This window comes from Danio rerio, chromosome 5 (genome assembly GCF_049306965.1).
Source record: "Danio rerio strain Tuebingen ecotype United States chromosome 5, GRCz12tu, whole genome shotgun sequence".
Classification (NCBI taxonomy): domain Eukaryota; kingdom Metazoa; phylum Chordata; class Actinopteri; order Cypriniformes; family Danionidae; genus Danio; species Danio rerio.
The window spans coordinates 8,605,707-8,628,055 of NC_133180.1; the positions used below are offsets into that span (position 1 = coordinate 8,605,707).

Sequence of the window (22,349 nt, forward strand, 5' to 3'; positions counted from 1 at the left end):
AACTGAATAGCGGGGGGTGGGAGGTGTGGTTGTCGTACACAAACTTAAGAATGGGGGTTGGGGGTGGGTGGTGGCTGGATGAGGTTTGGGAGGAAGCACGCAAACTGTAGAGCGCGGTTGGGGGGTGGGGGCGGGGGTAATCAAACTAACAAGCAAAAAATATATATATATGCATGCATGAGGAAAATATGTCTCAACGAAAACACAAGAAAATAGATTTTTATAACATAACTGAGTGACCAAAAGGTACAAGGACTGCTCACCGGCCCTGCACGCACTGCTTGACATGAATGAATCTGTTAACGATGTAACTGTGCTGTTCTCACGGGTGCTGTCTGATATTGCACTGATGCTTTTGACATATACTGTACCTTATTATATGCATACTTTATGTTACCGGTCTTGTCATGAGTAGCGATGTTATTTAACTCCGTGCAAGCCCGTTTGCGATGGTGTAAGTGGTGTTCAATTTCACATATAGCTGCCACTTGCACGGCGGACAGCATCTGGCGATTATTTGAAGGATTAAACAGAAGCTTGCGTGCTAGATGTGGCAAACAGTTACCTGAAAATTCCATCCAACAGAGTTTTTTATAGTGGACTTGAAGCCAATGTAAGTCTTTTATCCATTCTTCGAAAAGTGTCGACGGTGGAGTAACATTCAGCACATTATCACCACTAAGATGTGTCATTATTTGTAACTTTAGATGGTTTCTAAAACAAAATCTGTCAGTGTTGTTTTTATTCTCATCTATTTTCTCTTTTATTCGCAGTTGTAGCTCTCCCTGTCATCCCAAGCCAGAAGACACTGATTGAGTGATTGAAAGCTGATATTAACCAATCCATTCGCGTTCAGTTCTACAGAAGCGGGCCAATAAGAAGAGCGCGAAGGCGGGGCAAACATTGCAGGCTTTGTTTACTGCAGCAAGTTGACATGACAACTGATTTAAACCATTCCTGAGTGCTGCGTTTCGCGTTTCAAGAGCAGAGATGCATTCTGCGTGAATGCCTCCTAAATCTGCACATGTGGTGAACATTTTGCAGTAAAAACTGGTCGCACACAGCAATTTTATGCACTCGCACAAATGCTCCCAAACATATTTTGAGGTCGCAAAGATAACATTTCGGGCGCATGTGCAACCAAAATGTTCGCAATTTCGAGCCCTGCATCATAAAGCATAGAAAAAATAGGGACTGTAGTAAGTTAAATGTGTGTATTTACACACGTGAAAGTCATGGCAGGATCAAGCAAAAGCGTGACTCACTCTCCTCACAGAGGAAGCCCTTATAACCCAGAGGGCAGAGGCAGATAAAGCCGTCCGCGCGGTTGGCAAAGCAGATCCCTCCGTTGGCACAGGTGACCTTCTCACACACACTGTTACTGCACTCGCCTGAAACACACACAGCAGACGATGATGACTTCAACACATGTACAGCAATCCCTAAAAGAACAGCTAAAGACAGAATAATTAACCCTCATTATTAATTAGGCCCTTCAATATTTTCCCAATTTCTGTTTAACAGAGAGAAGATTTTCTATTTCTAAACAGAATAGTTTTAAAAATTCATTTCTAATAACTGATTTATTTTATCTTTGCCATGATGACAGTAAATAATATTTGACTAGATATTTTTCAAGACACTAGTATTCAGCTTAAAGTGACATTTAAAGACTTAACTAGGTTATTTAGTAAAATCATTGTAAAGCAGTGGTTTGTTCTGTAGACCAGGGGTTCCCAAACTTTTCAGTCCGCGAACCCCAAAATCACAATGCAAGTGACTCTCGACCCCCAATATCCTCTGAGGTGGTTATAAATACAGAAACCTTGCATGCAATGGCGCGCACACACCAATAGACCCAAGTCTATTCTTCGTTTGTTTATTTTTTTTATGCATGTCAGTGCTGTAAATGTGCCAGAAACCTGGTATTATAAAATCAATCTGCTGCATCTGACGCTATTGCTATGTCTTTAATATAATGAAGTTGCCCCAGGGGTTACCCCAATAGAACTAGTAACTATTAGCTACTCTATATACAGTAGTATATAGTTACTATAAACGACTATTTGGTCTTTTCAGTAGGTTATGGATAAAATATGGTAATTTTTAAGGTTTAATAAAAATAAATAGATTTTTGTAAATCACCAGGCGACCCCCCTTCATTGTCCAGCGACCCCTCGGGGGGTCCTGACCCCCACTTTGAGAACCACTGCTGTAGACAATAGAAAAAAAAAGATTGCTTAAGGGGGCAAATAATATTGACCTTAAAATGATGCTAAACAAATTCAAAGCTGCTTTTATTCTAGCTGAAATAAAACAAATAAGACTTTCTCCAGAAGAGAAAATATTATAGGAAATACTGTGAAAATAATTAATTGCTATGTTAATCATCATTTGTAAAATAAAAAAAATAAAAAACACAAGAGAGCTAATAATTTTGACTTCAACTGTATATTTCAATATTTGAGATTGAAAAAACATTGCACTTGATAAATACACTACAGTTATTTTTAAATGACTTTTAAAGTAAGTCTGATCACAAAGGTTAAAACCCAACATAGTGATAGTACAATAATATTAACTGTATTCAAATTGTGTAGTTTAATATGTGATTTATTGCTGTGAATTTTCAGCATCATTACTCCAGCTGCTCAAGAACACCTCTTCTATTTATATTCATGTTCAATGCAAGATATGTTTTTGTAGAAACTGTGATCACATTAAAAATAAAGCGAAAAAAAGACACCTGCATTACCAAGAATGTGTTGTTTAATTATGGGAAATTCATTTGCATTTTCAAAGGTAAATATTTACAATGCAAGTAAATATTGGATGATTGTTAGTTACAATTACAACAAAAGTTACAACTGTATTCATGAAAAGAAAAAAATAATTTTATTGAGCAATTATTAAAGCAAAAGTGATTTTAAAACATTTATTATGTTACAAATTTCGTGTTCCTTTAATAATATGTCTTTCAGAAATGAAATGCTATCTTATTATTCATTCATTGTCTTTTCAGCTTAATCCCTTTATTTCCCTTCCTTATTACCCTTAAATTGCCTAATTAACCTAGTAAAGCCTTTAAATGTCACTTGAATCTAGTATCTTGAAAAATATCTCGTCAAATATTACGTACTGTCATCATGACAAAAATAAAATAAATCAGTTATTAAAACTATTATGTCATGTTTGTTTACAAAGGTTGGTAATAACTCAGGAGGGCTATTAATTCTGACTTCAACTGTATGTATGGTTGTCAACAACGTTGATGCTACTTTTTATTCTTCTTGACAACAAAGCACTTAAATGCGACAAGCTTATAATTATGACACCATAAGTGGGAATAAGGAATTTTCCAATAGCACATAAAAGCAATATAAATTCTGTTAAGTGGAGCTCACCGATGTCTGCTCCACTCAGTGCATTTCCTTTAGGCCAGGGTCGGATGTCTATGGCTTTACTGTTGACAGTCAGACTCTGCATGCAGCCCTGAAAGCCGCGGTTGGTGCCCACAGCTCTCACTAACCAGTAGCCATTTGGAGCTCCACCCAAAAACAAAGCTGTCCGGAAGGTTATTTTGGTGTACTGACCCTATGCGGACAAAAAAAGAGATGTATTTTATAAAAAAGCCACAACTATTCAATGCAATATCACTACTAGTGTTGTCACGATTACTGGTTTCAAGGTAAACTACTCTACATTTTATGATGGTGAGTAAAATTTTCATTATCGCTACACTTTGGCTTAGTGGTTAGCACTGTTGCCTCTCAGAAAGAAGGTGACTGGTTCGAGTCTCGGCTGGGTCAGTTGGCATATCTGTGTGGAGTTTGCATGTTCTCCCCGTGTTGGTGTGGGTTTCTCCTCCATGTGCTCCGGTTTTCCCCCACAGTCCAAACACATGCACTATACAGTAGGTCATTCATCCATTTTCATTTCGGCTTGGTCTCTTTATTAAGGGGTCGCCACAGCTGAATGAACCGCCAACTTATCCAGCATATGTTTTATGCAGCGGATATATTCCAGCTGAAACCCATCACTGGGAAAAACCCATACACTACATTCATTACGGGCAATTTTAGCTTACCCAATTTACCTGTACCACATGTCTTTGGAGCAACGGGAGGAAACCCACGTGAACACAGGGAGAACATGCAAACTCCACACAGAAATGCCAACTGACCTAGCTGAGGCTCGAACCAGCAATCTTCTTGCTGTGAGGCGACAGCACTATCTACTGCGCCACCGCATCGCCCCTGCGCTATAGGTGAATTGGGTAGTGTATGAGTGCGTGTGTGAATGTGAGAGTGTATGGGTGTTTCCATGTGCTAAGTTGCATCTGCTGCATAAAACATTTCGCTGTGGCGACCCCTGATAATCAGGGACTAAGCTGAAGCAAAATAATAAATTAGTTTTTATTATCATTAAAATCAAGATTTATTATTGTGATTTTGTAAACTCACAGTACATCCTGTAACATTGCGATTAGCTAATTGCAAAAGGCTGCAATGTAAATGCATGTTTACTGTATATAGACATATAAAAAATATATATTTATTAATACATGTATTCCTTTATTTAAGGGGACCTATTTTGCCCCAAATTACCAGATGTAAAATAAGACTCTGATGTCCCTAGAGTGTAGCGGGGCTTCCAGCTAACTCCATCAAGCCTCTTCAGCTGCTCCAGAACGCAGCAGCACGAGTGGTCTTTAATGAACCTAAAAGAGCACATGTCACTCCGCTGCTCATCCGTTTGCACTGGCTGCCAGTTGCTGCTCGCATCAAATTCAAAGCTCTGATGTTTGCCTACAAAGCGACTTCTGGCTTTACTCCATCTTATCTGCTCTCACTTCTGCAGATCTATGTGCCCTCCAGAAACTTGCGTTCTGTGAATGAACGTCGCCTCGTGGTTCCATCCCAAAGAGGGAAGAAATCACTTTCCCGAACTCTCGCGTTCAATCTGCCCAGTTGGTGGAATGAACTCCCTAACTGCATCAGAACAGCAGAGTCACTTGCTGTCTTCAAGAAACAACTAAAAACTCAATTATTTAGTCTCCACTTTCCTTCCTAATCTGCAATTGCCTCTCTAGCTATACCACTAACTGTACTCAAAAAAAATAAAACTTACATTACTAATGCTTTGCTTCTTAGACTTTACAGACCTGAAACTTGCCTACAGCACTTATTTAAAGTTTCTCTTATAGTTGTGTAAATTGCTTCCTTGTCCTCATTTGTAAGTCGCTTTGGATAAAAGCATCTGCTAAATGACTAAATGACTAAATGACTAAATGTGTATGTGATGATGAATACTGACACACTATAAACTACTAAAGCTTTCTACTCCAGTCATTTTTGTCTTGAAGAATCCCCCTTCCACCCCTACTCCTCCTCTTCTCTGATAGGGCGGCCCGGCGGCCCAGTGGGTAGTACTGTCGCCTCACAGCAAGAACACCGCTGGTTCAGCCCTCTCCAGGCAGCTCGGCCTTTCTGTGTGGAGTATGCATGTTCTCCCCCTGATTCGCGTGGGTTTTCCCCGGGTTCCTCCCACCGTCCAAAGGCATACACCATAAGCAAATTGACTACTTCAAAATAGCATCCTGATGAAACTATTAGTCAGATATATCTCAGCAGTTCATAAGTAGGGGAGTTCTCGAGACCTACCTGAGCTCAAACATTCCTCTCGCCCTTTAAACGGGAGGGAGCCCTAGGCTCAAGGATATTCTGAGCTCAGGGCTCTCCCCTGGGATAGCATGCCAAACTCTTGTAAACTCAGTGTAAACTCTTGAAATTGCATAAAGCTGCAAATTTATTTAGTTGTTTGTTCATTTTGAGGTGCAAAAGGTAATGAAAGGCCTTGTATTTGACATTCATTTTTTTAAATGTCCATGTAATTATAACAAAACCGTATAAATACTCATAAGCGTGATAATTTTGGTCACTATAATCATGAGCTTCTCACATAGCTACATCTCTATGCAAAATCCAACATTTCATTATTTAATACTTTAGTGCGATGTGTGTGTAAAGTGTCATGTACCTGTGAACGGCTTGACACCGGTGTGTCATTGTCCAATCGCAGCCAGCCATTCATGCCGTCTCTAAATATGGTGACGGTGTGCCACTGTCCAATCACAATAGAGCTGTCGCTGATGATCTGTGCTGCTCCTGTCCCACAGTTAAACCTGTGCACAAAATCACCAACATCCACTGACAATTATTCAATTATATGTTCAACCATATGAATTATAATTGAATTCATCATATGAACTTATAATATGAATGATAGAAGTATAAAGAATCACACACGTTAGTCAACATTTGTAAGTGGCTCTGACACGCATGTGGGAACAGTGGGCGGGGAGAACTATCTCATTTGCATTAAAGGCACAGGCAACATAAACAGCGACAGTGAGCTCAGAGTTGAAAATCCACATGTTTAAACATTCTAAAGACACAAAAGACTAATCTTAAAACTTGAAAAGGGGGTAAAATAGGTACCCTTTAAATCGGCATAAACTGAACTAACATAAGCAGTTTGCAAGTACTACATTAATTTGGACCTACCTGTAGTGTAGTTTTCCCCGTATGAGAGCGAGGGAGGTGAAATCTCCTCTACCGTGTTCATTCTCTCCACAATACAAAAGCAGTCCGTCCTCAGCCTCTGCCTGGCAGCACAAAAGCAGCGAGTCAGTATCATCTCAAACACACTCAAGTCTGTCTGTGTTTGTGATTTTACCTTAAACTCCAGGCTGATCTGGAAGCTCTGATACGAGTTTTTAAGAGGCTCGAACGTCATGTGAGAGTAGCCGTAAAACTTTGGGAAATTTATCGTCAGACCTGTAGGACAAATAAAGCGGTTACATTTAATTCTAAAATCTAATTTTGCATGCACACACCATGTCAATATTATGTCGGCTATATTTCTTGGGAGTAAACAGACTCAAATGATACAGTGCATCTGGAAAGTATTGATAGCGCTTTACTATTTCCACATTTTTTATGTTACAGCCTTATTCCAAAATGGATTTCATTCATTTATTTCCTCAACATTCTCCACACAATACCCCATAATAACAATGCGGAAAAAGAGTTTTTGAAATTGTTGCAAATTTATTAGAAATAAAAAACCTGAAAAATCACATGTACATCCGTATTCACAGCCTTTGCCTAAAGCTCTAAATTGAGCTCAGGTACATTCTCTTTCCACTGATCGTTCTTAAGATGTTTCAGCAGCTTAACTGGATTAAGTTGATTGGACATGATTTGAAAAGGCATACACCTGTCTATATAAGGGCCCAGGGTTGACAGTGCATGTCAAAGCACAAACCAAGCATGAAGACAAAGGAATTGCCTGTGGACCTCCGAGACAGGATTGTCTCGAGGCACAAGGCTGTGGAAGGTTACAGAAACCTTTCTGCTGCTCTGAAAGTTCCAATGAGTACAATGGCCTCCATCCGCAAGTGGAAGATGTTTGGAACCACCAGGACTCTTCCTAGAGCTGGCCGGCCATCTAAGCTGAGTGATCTGGGGAGAAGGGCCTTAGGCCGTACTCACACTAGGTACAGTTGCCTCAAACCGGGCCAAAGCCCGCTTGTCCCCCCTCCCCCCTCCCCCGACGGCCTGCGCTCACACCACAAATGGGCTTCGGCACGCTTACGTCATCGCTGTTGGGCTGTTCAGTGAGAAGCGCTCTCTCACTCAGCTGCACAGTGGAGATTTCTCTAGTTATATCATTTCAGTCCTTTGATATGCCGTCAAATATTTCGCCAAACAGTCCTTAGGGATGCGGTGACACGCAGTCAGATATTTCGCCGAACAGATCCGCCACTTTTGGCGCTCATAAACAATCATAAAGCTCTCGTGCTGCAGGAATGAGGAGGTCTGCTAAAGGCGCGCAGCTGTCGTGAAGTGAGGAGTTTGCGTCTTTAATAAACGACGGCAGTTTGCGTTCACTGAACAGTAAGAATGATTAATAAATCCATATGAAACAGTCCCTTAAAAGTCATGTCTCGCTTTCAGTTTCGGGATTTGGCGCGTTTTGCACTCACACACAAGCATACCGCGCCAAAACCCAAGTGAACTGCGCTCAGGCACATCTCTTCCAACTGGGCCGGGCCGGCCAAGTGAACCGTGCTTGAGCCCGATTCAGCGCACTCACACTTCTCAAACGATCCGGGAAACGAGCCTGGGCACGGTACGGATGGCATAGTGTGAGTAGGCTCTTAGTCAGAGAGGTGATCAATAACCCGATGGTCAGTGGTGTAAAGTAACTAATTACAAATACTCAAATGACTGTAATTGAGTAGTTTTTCTAAGGAATTGTAATTTAGTTAGTAGTTTTAAAAATGTGTCTTTTTACTCTGCTTTAAGTACATTTGTAGTGCAGTATCAGTACTTTTACTCCACTACTTTCCTTCACCCTGTAGTCACTATTTTATTCCTGTCTATGTGGATTAGAAAAATCAGTCTTGTGATTCTTGTCCAATCGAATCGCACATAGAAGGGAAATCACATCATACTGAATTACCTCAAGACATGGGTGATTTATAATAGCAGAAAACTGTTTGGAAGCATTAAATATGTCCAAGAAGCTGTCCAAAATCTTGACACGCATTGAACCAGAGACTGTTTAGATGTATGTTACTGATGACGGATGTTGAGGTCAGAACTCCAATGTCAATGTCAAACGTCCAACCTAAAATCAACCAAATATCAACATCTAATGATGTTAGAGCTTGACGTTGTGTGAATGTTACCACTATTACGTCTATCAGACGTTGGATTTTGGTTGCCATACCTGACGAATAAATGTCAGTATTTGATGTCAAAATGACGTTGGTTTAAGATGTTGATTCCGTTGGATTTTTGTCACTTTCCGACAACCTAAAATCAACTAAATATCAATGTCATTTGACGTCGTTATTGGACATTAAAATATTGTTGTCCTTAAACACTGGCTAGACATTGAATTTTGGTCACCTGACATCACAACCTAAATCTAACCTAATATTAACCTCTCATGACATTGTGTGCCTGCTGCTGGACAATAACTAAATACACTACAGAATGTTACGTTTATTTATACATGCACATATTACATGTGAACACATCAGCTTTATACAGTGTAATACTCACTACTCTGGAGAACTTTTAAAAGCTCTACTTTTTACTCATATCTTGAGTAATATTTACAACCGATACTTTTAATTTACTCGCTCTACATTTTTAGGCAAGTAATGGTACTTTTACCAGAGTATGAGTTTTAGTACTCTTTCCACCACTGCCGATGGTCACTCTATCTGAGTGTTTTGACATCAAAGTAGTTTACATGCATTATAAGGACACAAAATCCAGTGTAAATGTGTCATTTGCAATTGAAGCTTTCAGATGAATACAACTTTTGGTTATTTTGTGGGTCAAAAGGACATCAATCTGTGAAGGTTATATGGACGTCAAAGTTTTGACATCAAATCAGTTAGCATTTCTGACTTTTTTGGATTTTTTGTTTTGACATCAAGGTGCCCCCTAGCTAGACAGCTGATTGGTCACATGGCTATGATGTTCCCTACGCTTGAGTTTATTCAGCAAATGAGTTTCCATCTCCCATTATTGGCATTAACCCTTTTTCATACAAGTTCAAAACCACTTCAAGCGAGCAGCATATTTAGTTTTTTGCATATTCATTCATCCATTAATTTTTTTCCGATTTTGTTTTCGCCCCTTAATTAATCAGGGGTCGCCACAGCGGAATGAACTGCCAACTTATCCAGCATATGTTGTACGCAGAGGATGCCCTTCCAGCCACAACCCAACACTGGGAAACACCCATACATTCTCATTCACATATACACTACAACCAATTTAGCTTATTCAATTCACCTATAGCGCATGTCTCTGGACTTGTGGGAGAAACTGGATCACCCGGAGCAAACCCAGGCTAACACGGGAAGAACATGCAAACTTCACTGATGCCAGCTGGCGAAGCTGGGTCTCGGGTTACCCACTGTGCCACCATGATGCCCGCTTTTTGCAAATTAAGGTTTTAAATTTTTTTATTTGGCTTTTTTATCACTCATTACTCATGTGATACTTCAAAATGCGCATAAACACTGAGTAATGGAAACCCAGCTAGTTTGACTGAAGGTCACAGGAAAGGATTTCCTTCAGTCTGTTTGGACAACTTTTCTGGCTCGTCTTTATCATCTGCAACTGGGGTTGCAGAGCGTTTCATCTCTTGGGCACAAATCCCACAGTTCATCACTGTGCCAAAATTCACCCTCAGCCCAAATTAACTCAAATCCAGGATTCCCACTCAAAGCCAAAGGTCAAATTCCCTGACTTTTGATTGACTTCCACTGACTAAAAAGTTGAAATTCTGGCATTTCTCCTTAAGTGTGTGACCTGCTTTAGATGTGTCAGGTGACAAGGCTATATTTGTTGTATTGATTGCTAAAATTAGAATGTTAAATATTATTTTTTAATGCTATTGATGAAGAGATTGTAACAGTATTGTTTACTTTGATTATTTAAAGTTATTTGTGCATTAAATATAATGTAGTGACATTATATAGTTAAGAGGTAAACACATTCTCTCTTTGTTTCTTTGTGCTTCTTTCACATAAATTATATATCACAAATATTGAGAAAAGTCACTGCAAAAATCTGTCATTTTAGCCCAAAAATCTGAAGATTTTGCAACAAAATTCAGGAGGGACTGGATGAACACTGAGCAAACAAAAAACAGCCACAGATAATATTTTTACAGGGACAGCCTGGTGACTACAATTGATTGCAAAAGTGCTTTTAAGTCTTTCTCAACTTACGTTCAGTGACAAATAACCTATTTCACACTTCGTTTTTTTTCACATGGTTTCTGAAACCATCCTTCACCAGACTCAAACCTTGTCAGCTTAACATCCCAAGAATGATGCCATACAATGTGAGCTATCGAGCAAACTGACCGCTCTAGAAAAGTCATCTGTACAAAGATAAGCAGATGAAATGTACTTGTTTGATTAATGTTCTGTGGTATTTATTCAGTGCTGTGCATAAAAGCAATCCTATATTTGTCAATAACATGTCCACACATACATGAATATTTATATAAACAGCGTTTTCCCCGCTTTCATAAAAAAAAAAAATCTACATCCACATGAAAACGCCAAAACATACAATGATGCATGTTGAGGGCATGCCAAAGCAACAGGTGGTGATAGACACTTTGTCACCTTAGAATTACAGTATAAGGTTATATCTAATATTTCTGTCAAAATTGAGTTAATATATTCTTGTGACAACTTATTTACATTATGGGATGTTTTTTATAAGTTGTTTACATTTTAAGACTTTTTTGCTATATGGAATGCAAAAACTTTGAAGCTCAATATCTCAAAATCATTCACAACGCAGATAGAACCTTATAATTCCAAGGTGACGACTTATGCTGGGTTCACACCACACGGGAAATTAAGCATTTGCACAAGTGAATTGCTGTAATAAAGTTGATGACCACCTGGCCATCGGAAAAGAGGAGGGGGAAAACCTTTCATACACATCTTAATAAAAAAAAAAAAAAAAAAAACACAAAAACAAACTAAAAGCAAATGTAAAATATTAGAGGCCCTTTCATACACCCAGCGCAATGCAGCGCAATTGTTGTTTGATAGTTACAGCTTGGCGCAAGAGTCATTTTGACGTTTTGCACTACGCTGTTTAAATAGCAAATGCATTTGCGCTCATATGTGCGCCCATAGGCGTTCTGGTCTAAAAAAGGAGGCGTGTTGAGGCGTGTTGTGGCGCATTGCTGGCGCGTTACTGTTTTGAGGATCTATAATAGACTGTTCAATAGATTAGATCTATTAGATTAGGTCTAAAGTCCAGCGCAGAGAGCGTTATTGTGTGCCTTGCTTAAACACTGCTTAGTACAAACAAGATGTACAGCAATACGCAAATATCTTTACATATGAAAAAGAATTGAAGGATTAAAATATTACAAAAATTATTATTTTCTAGCCTACATCAATATAAAAACCACTATCTTCATTTCAGTTTATTCATGACAGTTTGCTTTTGTATAATGTTATCATTATTAGCAGTATTATTTATTATATGCATATTTATATTTGTTTTATTAAAAACAAGCTTAGATTTGCCCACCTGTAAGAAGAAAAACCCTGAGCTTGGAGATAGATCAGCCCAAGGCTCAATGGTCAATAAACATTAGGAGGGATATGAGATTACGTATTTCTCAATAACTTCCCAAGAATAGACCGCCAACTGCGCCAGTTTGTACATAACAGGAGAAGCACTTTATCAGCATCTAGACCAGCAGCCTGTAAGTACATTTAAGATTTGTTTCAGTTGTTGTGTATGGTTTGAGGACTTGTTTCCAGCTGTTTGTGTAAAGTTGTAGGACATTTAACCTTGCTTTCAGTTGTGTATAATACTAGAAGTTGTTTAGCCACTGTTTCCTTGGTTACTATAAGAGCTTGTGTAGCGAACGCAAACGCGGTTTCGCGTCGTCCGCCTCAGTTTCGGCCCTTGTTTTGACTCGGGAGGCGTGTCCAAACGCCAGGTAACCACTATATAGCGAGCACGCTAGCATTAGTCGGCAGGAGAAGCACTTTATCAGCATCTAGACCAGCAGCCTGTAAGTACATTTAAGATTTGTTTCAGTTGTTGTGTATGGTTTGAGGACTTGTTTCCAGCTGTTTGTGTAAAGTTGTAGGACATTTAAACTTGCTTTCAGTTGTGTATAATACTAGAAGTTGTTTAGCCACTGTTTCCTTGGTTACTATAAGAGCTTGTGTAGCGAACGCAAACGCGGTTTCGCGTCGTCCGCCTCAGTTTCGGCCCTTGTTTTGACTCGGGAGGCGTGTCCAAACGCCAGGTAACCACTATATAGCGAGCACGCTAGCATTAGTCGGCAGGAGAAGCACTTTATCAGCATCTAGACCAGCAGCCTGTAAGTACATTTAAGATTTGTTTCAGTTGTTGTGTATGGTTTGAGGACTTGTTTCCAGCTGTTTGTGTAAAGTTGTAGGACATTTAACCTTGCTTTCAGTTGTGTATAATACTAGAAGTTGTTTAGCCACTGTTTCCTTGGTTACTATAAGAGCTTGTGTAGCGAACGCAAACGCGGTTTCGCGTCGTCCGCCTCAGTTTCGGCCCTTGTTTTGACTCGGGAGGCGTGTCCAAACGCCAGGTAACCACTATATAGCGAGCACGCTAGCATTAGTCGGCAGGAGAAGCACTTTATCAGCATCTAGACCAGCAGCCTGTAAGTACATTTAAGATTTGTTTCAGTTGTTGTGTATGGTTTGAGGACTTGTTTCCAGCTGTTTGTGTAAAGTTGTAGGACATTTAACCTTGCTTTCAGTTGTGTATAATACTAGAAGTTGTTTAGCCACTGTTTCCTTGGTTACTATAAGAGCTTGTGTAGCGAACGCAAACGCGGTTTCGCGTCGTCCGCCTCAGTTTCGGCCCTTGTTTTGACTCGGGAGGCGTGTCCAAACGCCAGGTAACCACTATATAGCGAGCACGCTAGCATTAGTCGGCAGGAGAAGCACTTTATCAGCATCTAGACCAGCAGCCTGTAAGTACATTTAAGATTTGTTTCAGTTGTTGTGTATGGTTTGAGGACTTGTTTCCAGCTGTTTGTGTAAAGTTGTAGGACATTTAAACTTGCTTTCAGTTGTGTATAATACTAGAAGTTGTTTAGCCACTGTTTCCTTGGTTACTATAAGAGCTTGTGTAGCGAACGCAAACGCGGTTTCGCGTCGTCCGCCTCAGTTTCGGCCCTTGTTTTGACTCTCGAGGCGTGTCCAGCTGAATTCAATCAGCTAGTGCTTTGGGGTTATATAAACAACTAGTTCACCGCGGCAGCGGTCGCGGCAGCCTCGTGTGAAGACCGCCTCGTGTGAAGACCGACGAGGGTAAAGACCATCGACTCTACCTGCGCGACTCCACCGAGCAAAGACACCGACAAAGCACTTGAGTACTTTACTGTATTGTTTTACTTTACACTTATTTTTTGTTGTCAGTGCACTTTTATTATGTGTTTTCTAATTCCTGTTGTTACTAACACTCGCAAAACACGGGAGGTGCGCTGCAGGCGTAATCCTCACAACCTTCGTTCAATACATGTATCTACTATTTCACAACTCTCTCTCCCCGTGGGCCTCTGGAATTGTCAATCAGCTGTTAACAAGGCTGATTTTATTACCTCCATAGCTACATATTCTGACTATAATCTCATGGCTCTAACTGAGACCTGGTTGAGGCCGGAGGACACTGCTACACATGCTACTCTTTCTGCTAATTTCTCTTTTTCCCACACTCCTCGTCAGACAGGGAGAGGGGGTGGGACTGGACTACTAATTTCCAAAGAATGGAAATTTACTCTGATACCGTCCCTGCCAACAATCAGCTCCTTTGAATTCCATGCAGTCACCATTATCCACCCCTTCTACATAAATGTGGTTGTCATCTACCGCCCACCAGGTAAATTAGGTCACTTCCTAGATGAACTGGATGTTCTTCTCTCATCTTTTTCTAATTTTGCCACTCCCTTATTGGTGCTAGGTGACTTCAACATTTACGTTGACAAACCGCAAGCTGCAGACTTTCAGACTTTGCTTGCCTCTTTTGACCTAAAAAGAGCACCTACTTCTGCTACCCACAAATCAGGTAATCAGCTAGACCTTATTTACACACGACACTGCTTCACTGATCAAACAATAGTAACTCCACTACAAATATCTGATCATTTCCTTCTGTCTCTCAACATCCACATTACTCCTGAGCCGCCACACACTCCTACACTGGTTACCTTTCGCAGAAACCTACGATCTCTCTCACCCAATAGACTATCCACCATTGTTTCAGACTCTCTTCCTCCATCTCGCAAACTCACTGCACTTGATTCGAACAGTGCCACTAATACACTCTGCTCCACACTAGCATCATGTCTAGACCGATTATGTCCTCTTGCATCCAGGCCAGCCCGTGCCAGTCCTCCTGCACCCTGGCTCTCGGATGCTCTCCGTGAGCATCGCTCAAAACTTCGGGCTGCGGAGAGAATTTGGCGGAAAACTAAAAATCCTGCACATCTCTTAACATACCAAACTCTTCTGTCCTCTTTCTCAGCTGAGGTTACTTCTGCAAAGCAGACGTATTACCGTCTGAAAATCAACAATGCCACTAATCCTCGCCTACTTTTTAAAACATTTTCCTCCCTCCTCTATCCTCCTCCTCCACCCGCATCCTCCACACTTACTACTGATGACTTTGCTACATTCTTCTGCACCAAAACTGCAAAAATCAGTGCTCAATTTGCTGCACCTATAACAAACACGCAAGGTACACCAGCAACACCACACACACTCACCTCTTTTTCTCAGCTCTCTGAATCTGAGGTGTCCAAACTGGTGCTATCTAGCCATGCAACCACCTGTCCACTCGATCCCATTCCCTCTCATCTCTTGCAAGCCATCTCTCCTGCAGTCATACCAACACTGACTCACATAATTAACACATCTCTTGACTCTGGTTTATTCCCCACTACATTTAAGCAGGCTAGGGTAACCCCACTGCTAAAGAAACCCAACCTGGACCATACGCTACTTGAAAACTACAGACCAGTATCCCTGCTTCCATTCATGGCCAAGATTCTGGAGAAAGTAGTGTTCAATCAAGTCCTGGACTTTCTTACTCAAAACAATCTCATGGACAACAAGCAATCCGGCTTTAAGAAAGGCCACTCAACTGAGACTGCCCTGCTCTCGGTCGTGGAGGATCTCAGACTGGCTAAAGCAGACTCTAAATCATCAGTCCTCATTTTGCTGGACTTGTCAGCTGCTTTTGACACTGTCAACCACCAGATCCTGCTATCTACGCTTGAGTCACTGGGCGTTGCGGGCACTGTTATACAATGGTTCAGATCTTACCTCTCTGACAGGTCATTCAGGGTGTCTTGGAGGGGAGAGGTGTCCAACCTACAGCATCTAAACACTGGGGTACCTCAAGGCTCTGTTCTTGGGCCACTTCTCTTCTCCATCTACACATCATCTCTAGGACCAGTCATCCAGAGACATGGATTCTCCTACCACTGCTATGCTGATGATACCCAGCTATACCTCTCTTTTCATCCTGATGATCCCTCGGTTCCAGCTCGTATCTCAGCCTGCCTGTTGGATATTTCACACTGGATGAAAGATCATCATCTTCAGCTGAACCTCGCAAAAACGGAAATGCTTGTAGTTTCTGCCAACCCGACTCTACACCATAACTTTTCAATCCAGATGGATGGGGCAACCATTACTGCATCCAAAATGGTGAAAAGCCTTGGAGTAACGATTGATGACCAACTAAACTTCTCTGACCACATTTCTAGAACTGCTCGATCGTGCAGATTTGCACTCTATAACATCAGAAAGATCCGACCCTTCTTATCTGAACATGCAGCTCAACTCCTTGTTCAAGCTCTTGTTCTCTCCAAACTGGATTACTGCAACTCTCTACTAGCTGGGCTTCCAGCTAACTCTATCAAGCCTCTTCAACTGCTCCAAAATGCAGCAGCACGAGTTGTCTTCAATGAACCTAAACGAGCACATGTCACTCCGCTGCTAGTCCGTTTGCACTGGCTGCCAGTTGCTGCTCGCATCAAATTCAAAACTCTGATGTTTGCCTACAAAGTGACTTCTGGCCTAGCACCTTCTTATTTGCACTCACTTCTGCAGATCTATGTGCCCTCCAGAAACTTGCGTTCTGTGAATGAACGTCGCCTCGTGGTTCCATCCCAAAGAGGAAAAAAATCACTTTCGCGAACGCTCACGCTCAATCTGCCCAGTTGGTGGAATGAACTCCCTAACGGCATCAGAACAGCAGAGTCACTCGCTATTTTCAAGAAACGACTAAAAACTCAACTATTTAGTCTCCACTTCACTTCCTAATCTGCAATTGCCTATTTGAATATCACACTAACTGTACAAAAAAAAAATATATATATATATATTACTAACACTTCCCTTCTTAGACTTTACAGACCTGAAACTTGCCTTTAGTACTTATTCATTGTTGCTCTTAGTGGTGTAAATTGCTTCCTTGTCCTCATTTGTAAGTCGCTTTGGATAAAAGCGTCTGCTAAATGACTAAATGTAAATGTAAATGTAAATAGGTGCTTGTGTTTTTTGACTGTGGGACGAAACCAGAGTACCCGGGAAAAACCCACGCGAACACGGGGAGAACATGCAAACTCAGCACAGAGAGTGTCGGCTGGCTCATCTAGTGGGGGGGGGCCTTCCAAAATGAAGATGAGGAATGGAGTTTAGGCTGAATATTTATATAAAATTTGGAATGATCTGATTGGCTAGTTAATGATTAGTGGTAGGGATCTGCTGTAGTCAATCCTATCATATGCTCCTCTCGAAATTAGTTTTTGAAACTTCACTTATATTAAACTAACTAACCTTCTGAGCAGAAGTCTCCCTGTCGGCCGAGGTTGCAGTGACATCGAGAGCCGCCAGTGTCGTAATCATTGATGCAGAAGCTGTCAGCAGGGCAGACCGTCTCTTCACATGGCACATCATAGACTCGAGCTCTTTCCCCTTTCCATGGTGTCATTGATGGACTGGAAGATGGCACTGCGGGAGGAGGCGTGGCAGTCCGTACAATGGGTGTGGCTGTTGTCCTGGACGTGGTTGTCATGGTTACAGTTGTAGTTGTTGTTGTTGTGGTCCATATCGATGCTGTTGTCGGAGTGAAGCTGATATTTGGGGAAACAGGGGTTCGCATCCTGTAAATAACATTCCCATTTCCAGGAGTCCCGATGCGGGAGCGTAGCTGAGACCGCCTGCCGCTCTTCTTACTGCTAGGAAACTTCATCTGCAAAATATGAAGTTAGGGTCAAAATTATTTGCCCACCTGTGATTGTTGTTTTCTTTTTCAAATATTTCCCAAATGATGTTTAACAGAGCAAGGAAGTTTTCACAGTATGTCTTGATAATATTTTTTCTTCTGGAGAAAGTCTTATTTGTTTTATTTTGGCTAGAATAAAGGCAGTTTTTAAATTTTTTAAAAAACAATTTAAGGTCAACATTATTAGCCCCGTTAAGCTATATTTTTTATTGACTGTCTATAGAACTGTCATATAATAACTTGCCTAATTACCTTAATTTGCCTAATTAACCTAGTTACGGCTTTAATTGTTCTCTTAAGCTGAATACTAACTTATTGAATAATATCTAGTAAAATATTATTAGCTGTCGACATGACAAAAATAAAAGAAAAGATTTATTAAAACTGTTATGACAAAAACAATAAAAAAAAATCTCTCACCTCCTCAATGAAGAAATCATAGTCAGAGTCATCGATATCAAGCTTGTCTTCATCTTTATTATCAGAGTTTGAGATGTAGACGTCATAGTCTCCACTGCCTGTGTCCACTGAACCTGTTTTTAAAGCGGGACATTGTAAATTAACATTAACATTAACATTGTAAACTAATCATTATGATCTCATGCACAGAATACATGTGATTTTCAGATTTCAAAAACATGCGACAAATATCCAGTAGAAGGTCTCTAAGACTTGTTACACCAGCAAAAAACATGATATAAAATACCATATAAAATACACTGCATCTATGGTGCATCCTCGTAAATCACCAGTGTGTGTGTGGTGGTCTTTGCTAATCTGTCTGCTCGGGGGTTGTGTGTGAGCAACTAGCTCTATGTATATGGGCAGGCTTTAAGATGCTTAATCTAATAAGTCTGGTCATTCCAGCCACCGTGCCTGCAAAAACAACCCTCTTTAAATGTGCAAAGAGCATCCAAATGACAACAATCGCACAATAAAGCATGCAAACCGCACACAAATTTTAATTTAGACCCTTTTATGCATAGTAGTTTACCATGCATATATTATAGGGCACGATGGTTATAGTGTAAAGTACATTAAGTAGACACAAAGTGATGTCCTGATCACGCTTTGACTCACCGAGTGTGCGAACGGGGTTGTTTATGGCACTGGGAGGGCTGATGCCGTGTGCATTTACGGCTCGGATCACAAACTGGTACTCTGTTTCAGGAATCAGACCCTTGAGCACCATAGAGTTGGACTCCACAGGCTCTCTGATGTATGTCCACTCAGTGTCCATCTCCGGCCTGCAACACACAAAAAAAACAGCGCTACAGTGAGATAACAACACGTGCAGTCATAGCAAAAAGTTTACATTATGTTCTCTACAGCTTACACTGCAAAAATGCTTTACTTAGTAGATTTTTTGTCTTCTATCTAGTCTAAATATCTAAAAATTCTTAAATCAAGAAGCATTGTCAAGACAAGCAGAAAATATTGTTTTGTTTTAAGAAATAATATGCCAAAACTAAGTTAGTTTTTCAGGTGAGGCAGTGGCGCAGTAGGTAGTGCCTCACAGCAAGAAGGTCGCTGGGTCGCTGGTTCGAACCTTGGCTCAGTTGGCGTTTCTGTGTGGAGTTTGCATGATCTCCCTGCCTTCGCGTGGGTTTCCTCCGGGTGCTCGGGTTTCCCCCACAGTCCAAAGACATGCGGTACAGGTGAATTGGGTAGGCTAAATTGTCCGTAGTGTATGAGTGTGTGTGTGAATGTGTGTGTGGATGGTTCCCAGAGATGGGTTGTGGCTGGAAGGGCATCCGCTGCGTAAAAACTTGCCAGATAAGTTGGTGGTTCATTCCGTTGTGGCGATCCCAGATTAATAAAGGGACTAAGCCGACAAGAAAATGAATGAATGATGTAAGTTTTTCCTTAAAAAGGGCAAAATAATCTGCCAATAGGGTAAAAAAATTAATCTTATGTCAAATGGAAAAATGTAGATTATTTTGCTCACCCCATTGGCAGATTATTTAGCTTGTTTTAAAAAAATTACTTAATTTTGGCGTATTACTTCTTAAAACAAAGCAATAATTCTTGTCTAGAAAATGCGTCTTGATTTTATAATTTTAAGCTATTTGGACTAGAAAAGAACAACAAAAAAAATCTAAGTAAGAAAACTTGGCTGACCCTTTACAAGTCCGTGAATATTAATGGGCAGCTTTCACAAGTTAGCCCAGTAAAGTATGGGGTGCCTCAAGGATCAGTTTTAGGCCCTTTACTGTTTACAATTTACATGCTACCCCTGGGAGACATTATTAGAAGACATGGGATCAGCTTTCACTGCTATGCAGATGATACTCAATTGTATATTTCAACTAAACCTGATAAGACGTCTGAACTGTCAAAGCTAACTGAATGTATAAAAGATGTTAAAGACTGCATGACCAACTTTTTCTCAGACAAAACAGAATTATTACTTATTGGGCCTAAATCCTGTTCACGGCAGATCTCACAACTCAACCTGCAATTAGAGGGATACAAAGTTAACGTTAGCACTACTATAAAAGATGTGGGTGTCATATTGGACAACAATTTAAGTTTTGAAAATCCTATCTCCCATGTCACAAAAATTGCCTTCTTTCATCAGAGAAATATCGCTAAGTCACAAAGTATGCTATCCATCACAGATGCAGAAAAGCTAGTCCATGCTTTTATGAATTCTAGGCTAGACTACTGTAATGCTGTAATGCCCAGCATCCTCTATTAACAAACTTCAGCTAGTACAAAACGCAACTGCCAGAGTTATTACCAGGTCTAGAAAATATGATCACTCCAATTTTATCCTCCTTACACTGGCTGCCTCTTAAGTTTTATATTGATTTTAAAATATTACTTCTTACATATAAAGCTTTAAATAATCTAGCTCTTGTTTATCTAACCAACCTTCTGTCTCGCTACAATCCAACTCACTCTTTAAGATCTCAAAACTCAGGGCTTCTGGTTGTACCTAGAATAGCAAAGTCGAGGAGGTCGAGCCTTCTCGTTTATGGCTCCTAAACTCTGGAATAGCCTTACTGATAACGTCCGAGGTTCAGACACACTCTCGCATTTCAAAAATAGATTGCCTTTTTAGTAAAGCATACACACAGTGCTTCACTTAGCGGTATAATACATGAATGTGCTCCACGCAGGTTTCTGCATCTCGTTTATATACACTATGAACAGCAGCTACACTAATTATTCTCTTTATTCTCTTTTTCCACCTGGGGATTCTCATCCCGAGGCCCTCAGACTATGCAGTCACTGATTTGATCCAAGACCAGCAGCGAGATGATCCCACGGTTTCCATAATCCTGGACCAGGCCGTATCCTGAGCAGCTGCTGTGGTGTTCATGGAGGAGTGGAGAGCATGAGACTGATTCCTGTGATGCATGGTTTGGGATCTGTAGAGCTGTGCATCGATGGATTTGCTCTTCAGTGTCTGGACTCTCATTAGTGGTTATTAACCACACTGACCTGAGCTAAACTGAACTTAACCTAAACACTAAAAACTGAATGCGTACATGGGACCTATGCAAAAAGAAAAAAAAAATTGCTAATGCTAATTTTAGAGTCGCTGCATCCAAAATTGCATACTTCCACACTGCACTACTTGACAAAAGTCTAGTCGCCAATCCAAGTTTTAGGGAAAAAAATAACTTCTAGTTGATCATTTGGTATCAGAAGTGGCTTATATGAAAGGCAAAGGCCTCTAGATTATGCTTATTTTACTCAAATAAAATATGATCATGCCTTAATTTATAACAATTTTAGGACAGTAAGGCCTGATTTTACTTAGACAAAAGTCTTGTCACTTAACAGAAATAATGTCCAGTATAGAATATAAAGTCATGAAAAAAGAATGAATGTTGTGTCTGACTCCATCATGAGCTTGGAGGACTGCATTCATACATCTCTGCAATGACTCAAATCACTGATTAATAAAGTCATCTGGAATGGCAAAGAAAGCGTTCCTGCAGGACTCCCAGAGTTCATCAAGGTTCTTTGGCTTCATCTTCAATGTCTCCTCCTCCATCTTACCCCAGACATGCTTAATAATGTTCATTTCTGGAGACTGGGCTGGTCCATTCTGGAGCACCTTGACCTTCTTTGCTTTCAGGAACCTTGATGTGGAGGCTGAAGTATGAGAAGGAGCGCTATCCTGCTGAAGAATTCGCCCTCTCCTGTAGTGTGTAAAGTAATGGGCAGCACAAATGTCTTGATACCTCAGGCTGTTGATGTTCATCATCCACTCTGCAGATCTCTCGCACGCCACCATACTGAATGTAACCCCAAACCATGATTTTTTCTTCACCAAACTTGACTGATTTCTGTAAGAAACTTGGGACTATGCAGGTTCCAATAGGTCTTCTGCAGTATTTGTGATGATTTGGATGCAGCTCAACAGATGATTCATCTAAAAAAAATCTATCTTCTGACACTTTTCTAAATGACCAA

General features: G+C 40.6%; 1 protein-coding gene across 4 annotated transcripts in view; it reads right to left on the reverse strand.

Moving 5' to 3' along the window:
- The window catches only part of egflam (EGF-like, fibronectin type III and laminin G domains), a 74,407-nt gene that overhangs the window by 20,993 nt on the left and 31,065 nt on the right, over positions 1 to 22,349 (reverse strand). For all 4 annotated transcript variants that reach the window (XM_073951934.1, XM_073951932.1, XM_073951935.1 and 1 more), the window contains 8 exons: positions 18,999 to 19,165; positions 18,339 to 18,451; positions 17,471 to 17,885; positions 6,739 to 6,839; positions 6,567 to 6,667; positions 6,040 to 6,184; positions 3,405 to 3,594; positions 1,266 to 1,391 (listed from right to left, as the gene is read on the reverse strand). In XM_073951934.1, the coding sequence (XP_073808035.1) occupies positions 1,266 to 1,391; positions 3,405 to 3,594; positions 6,040 to 6,184; positions 6,567 to 6,667; positions 6,739 to 6,839; positions 17,471 to 17,885; positions 18,339 to 18,451; positions 18,999 to 19,165 (1,358 nt within the window). The remainder of the gene's footprint in view (positions 1 to 1,265; positions 1,392 to 3,404; positions 3,595 to 6,039; positions 6,185 to 6,566; positions 6,668 to 6,738; positions 6,840 to 17,470; positions 17,886 to 18,338; positions 18,452 to 18,998; positions 19,166 to 22,349) is intronic.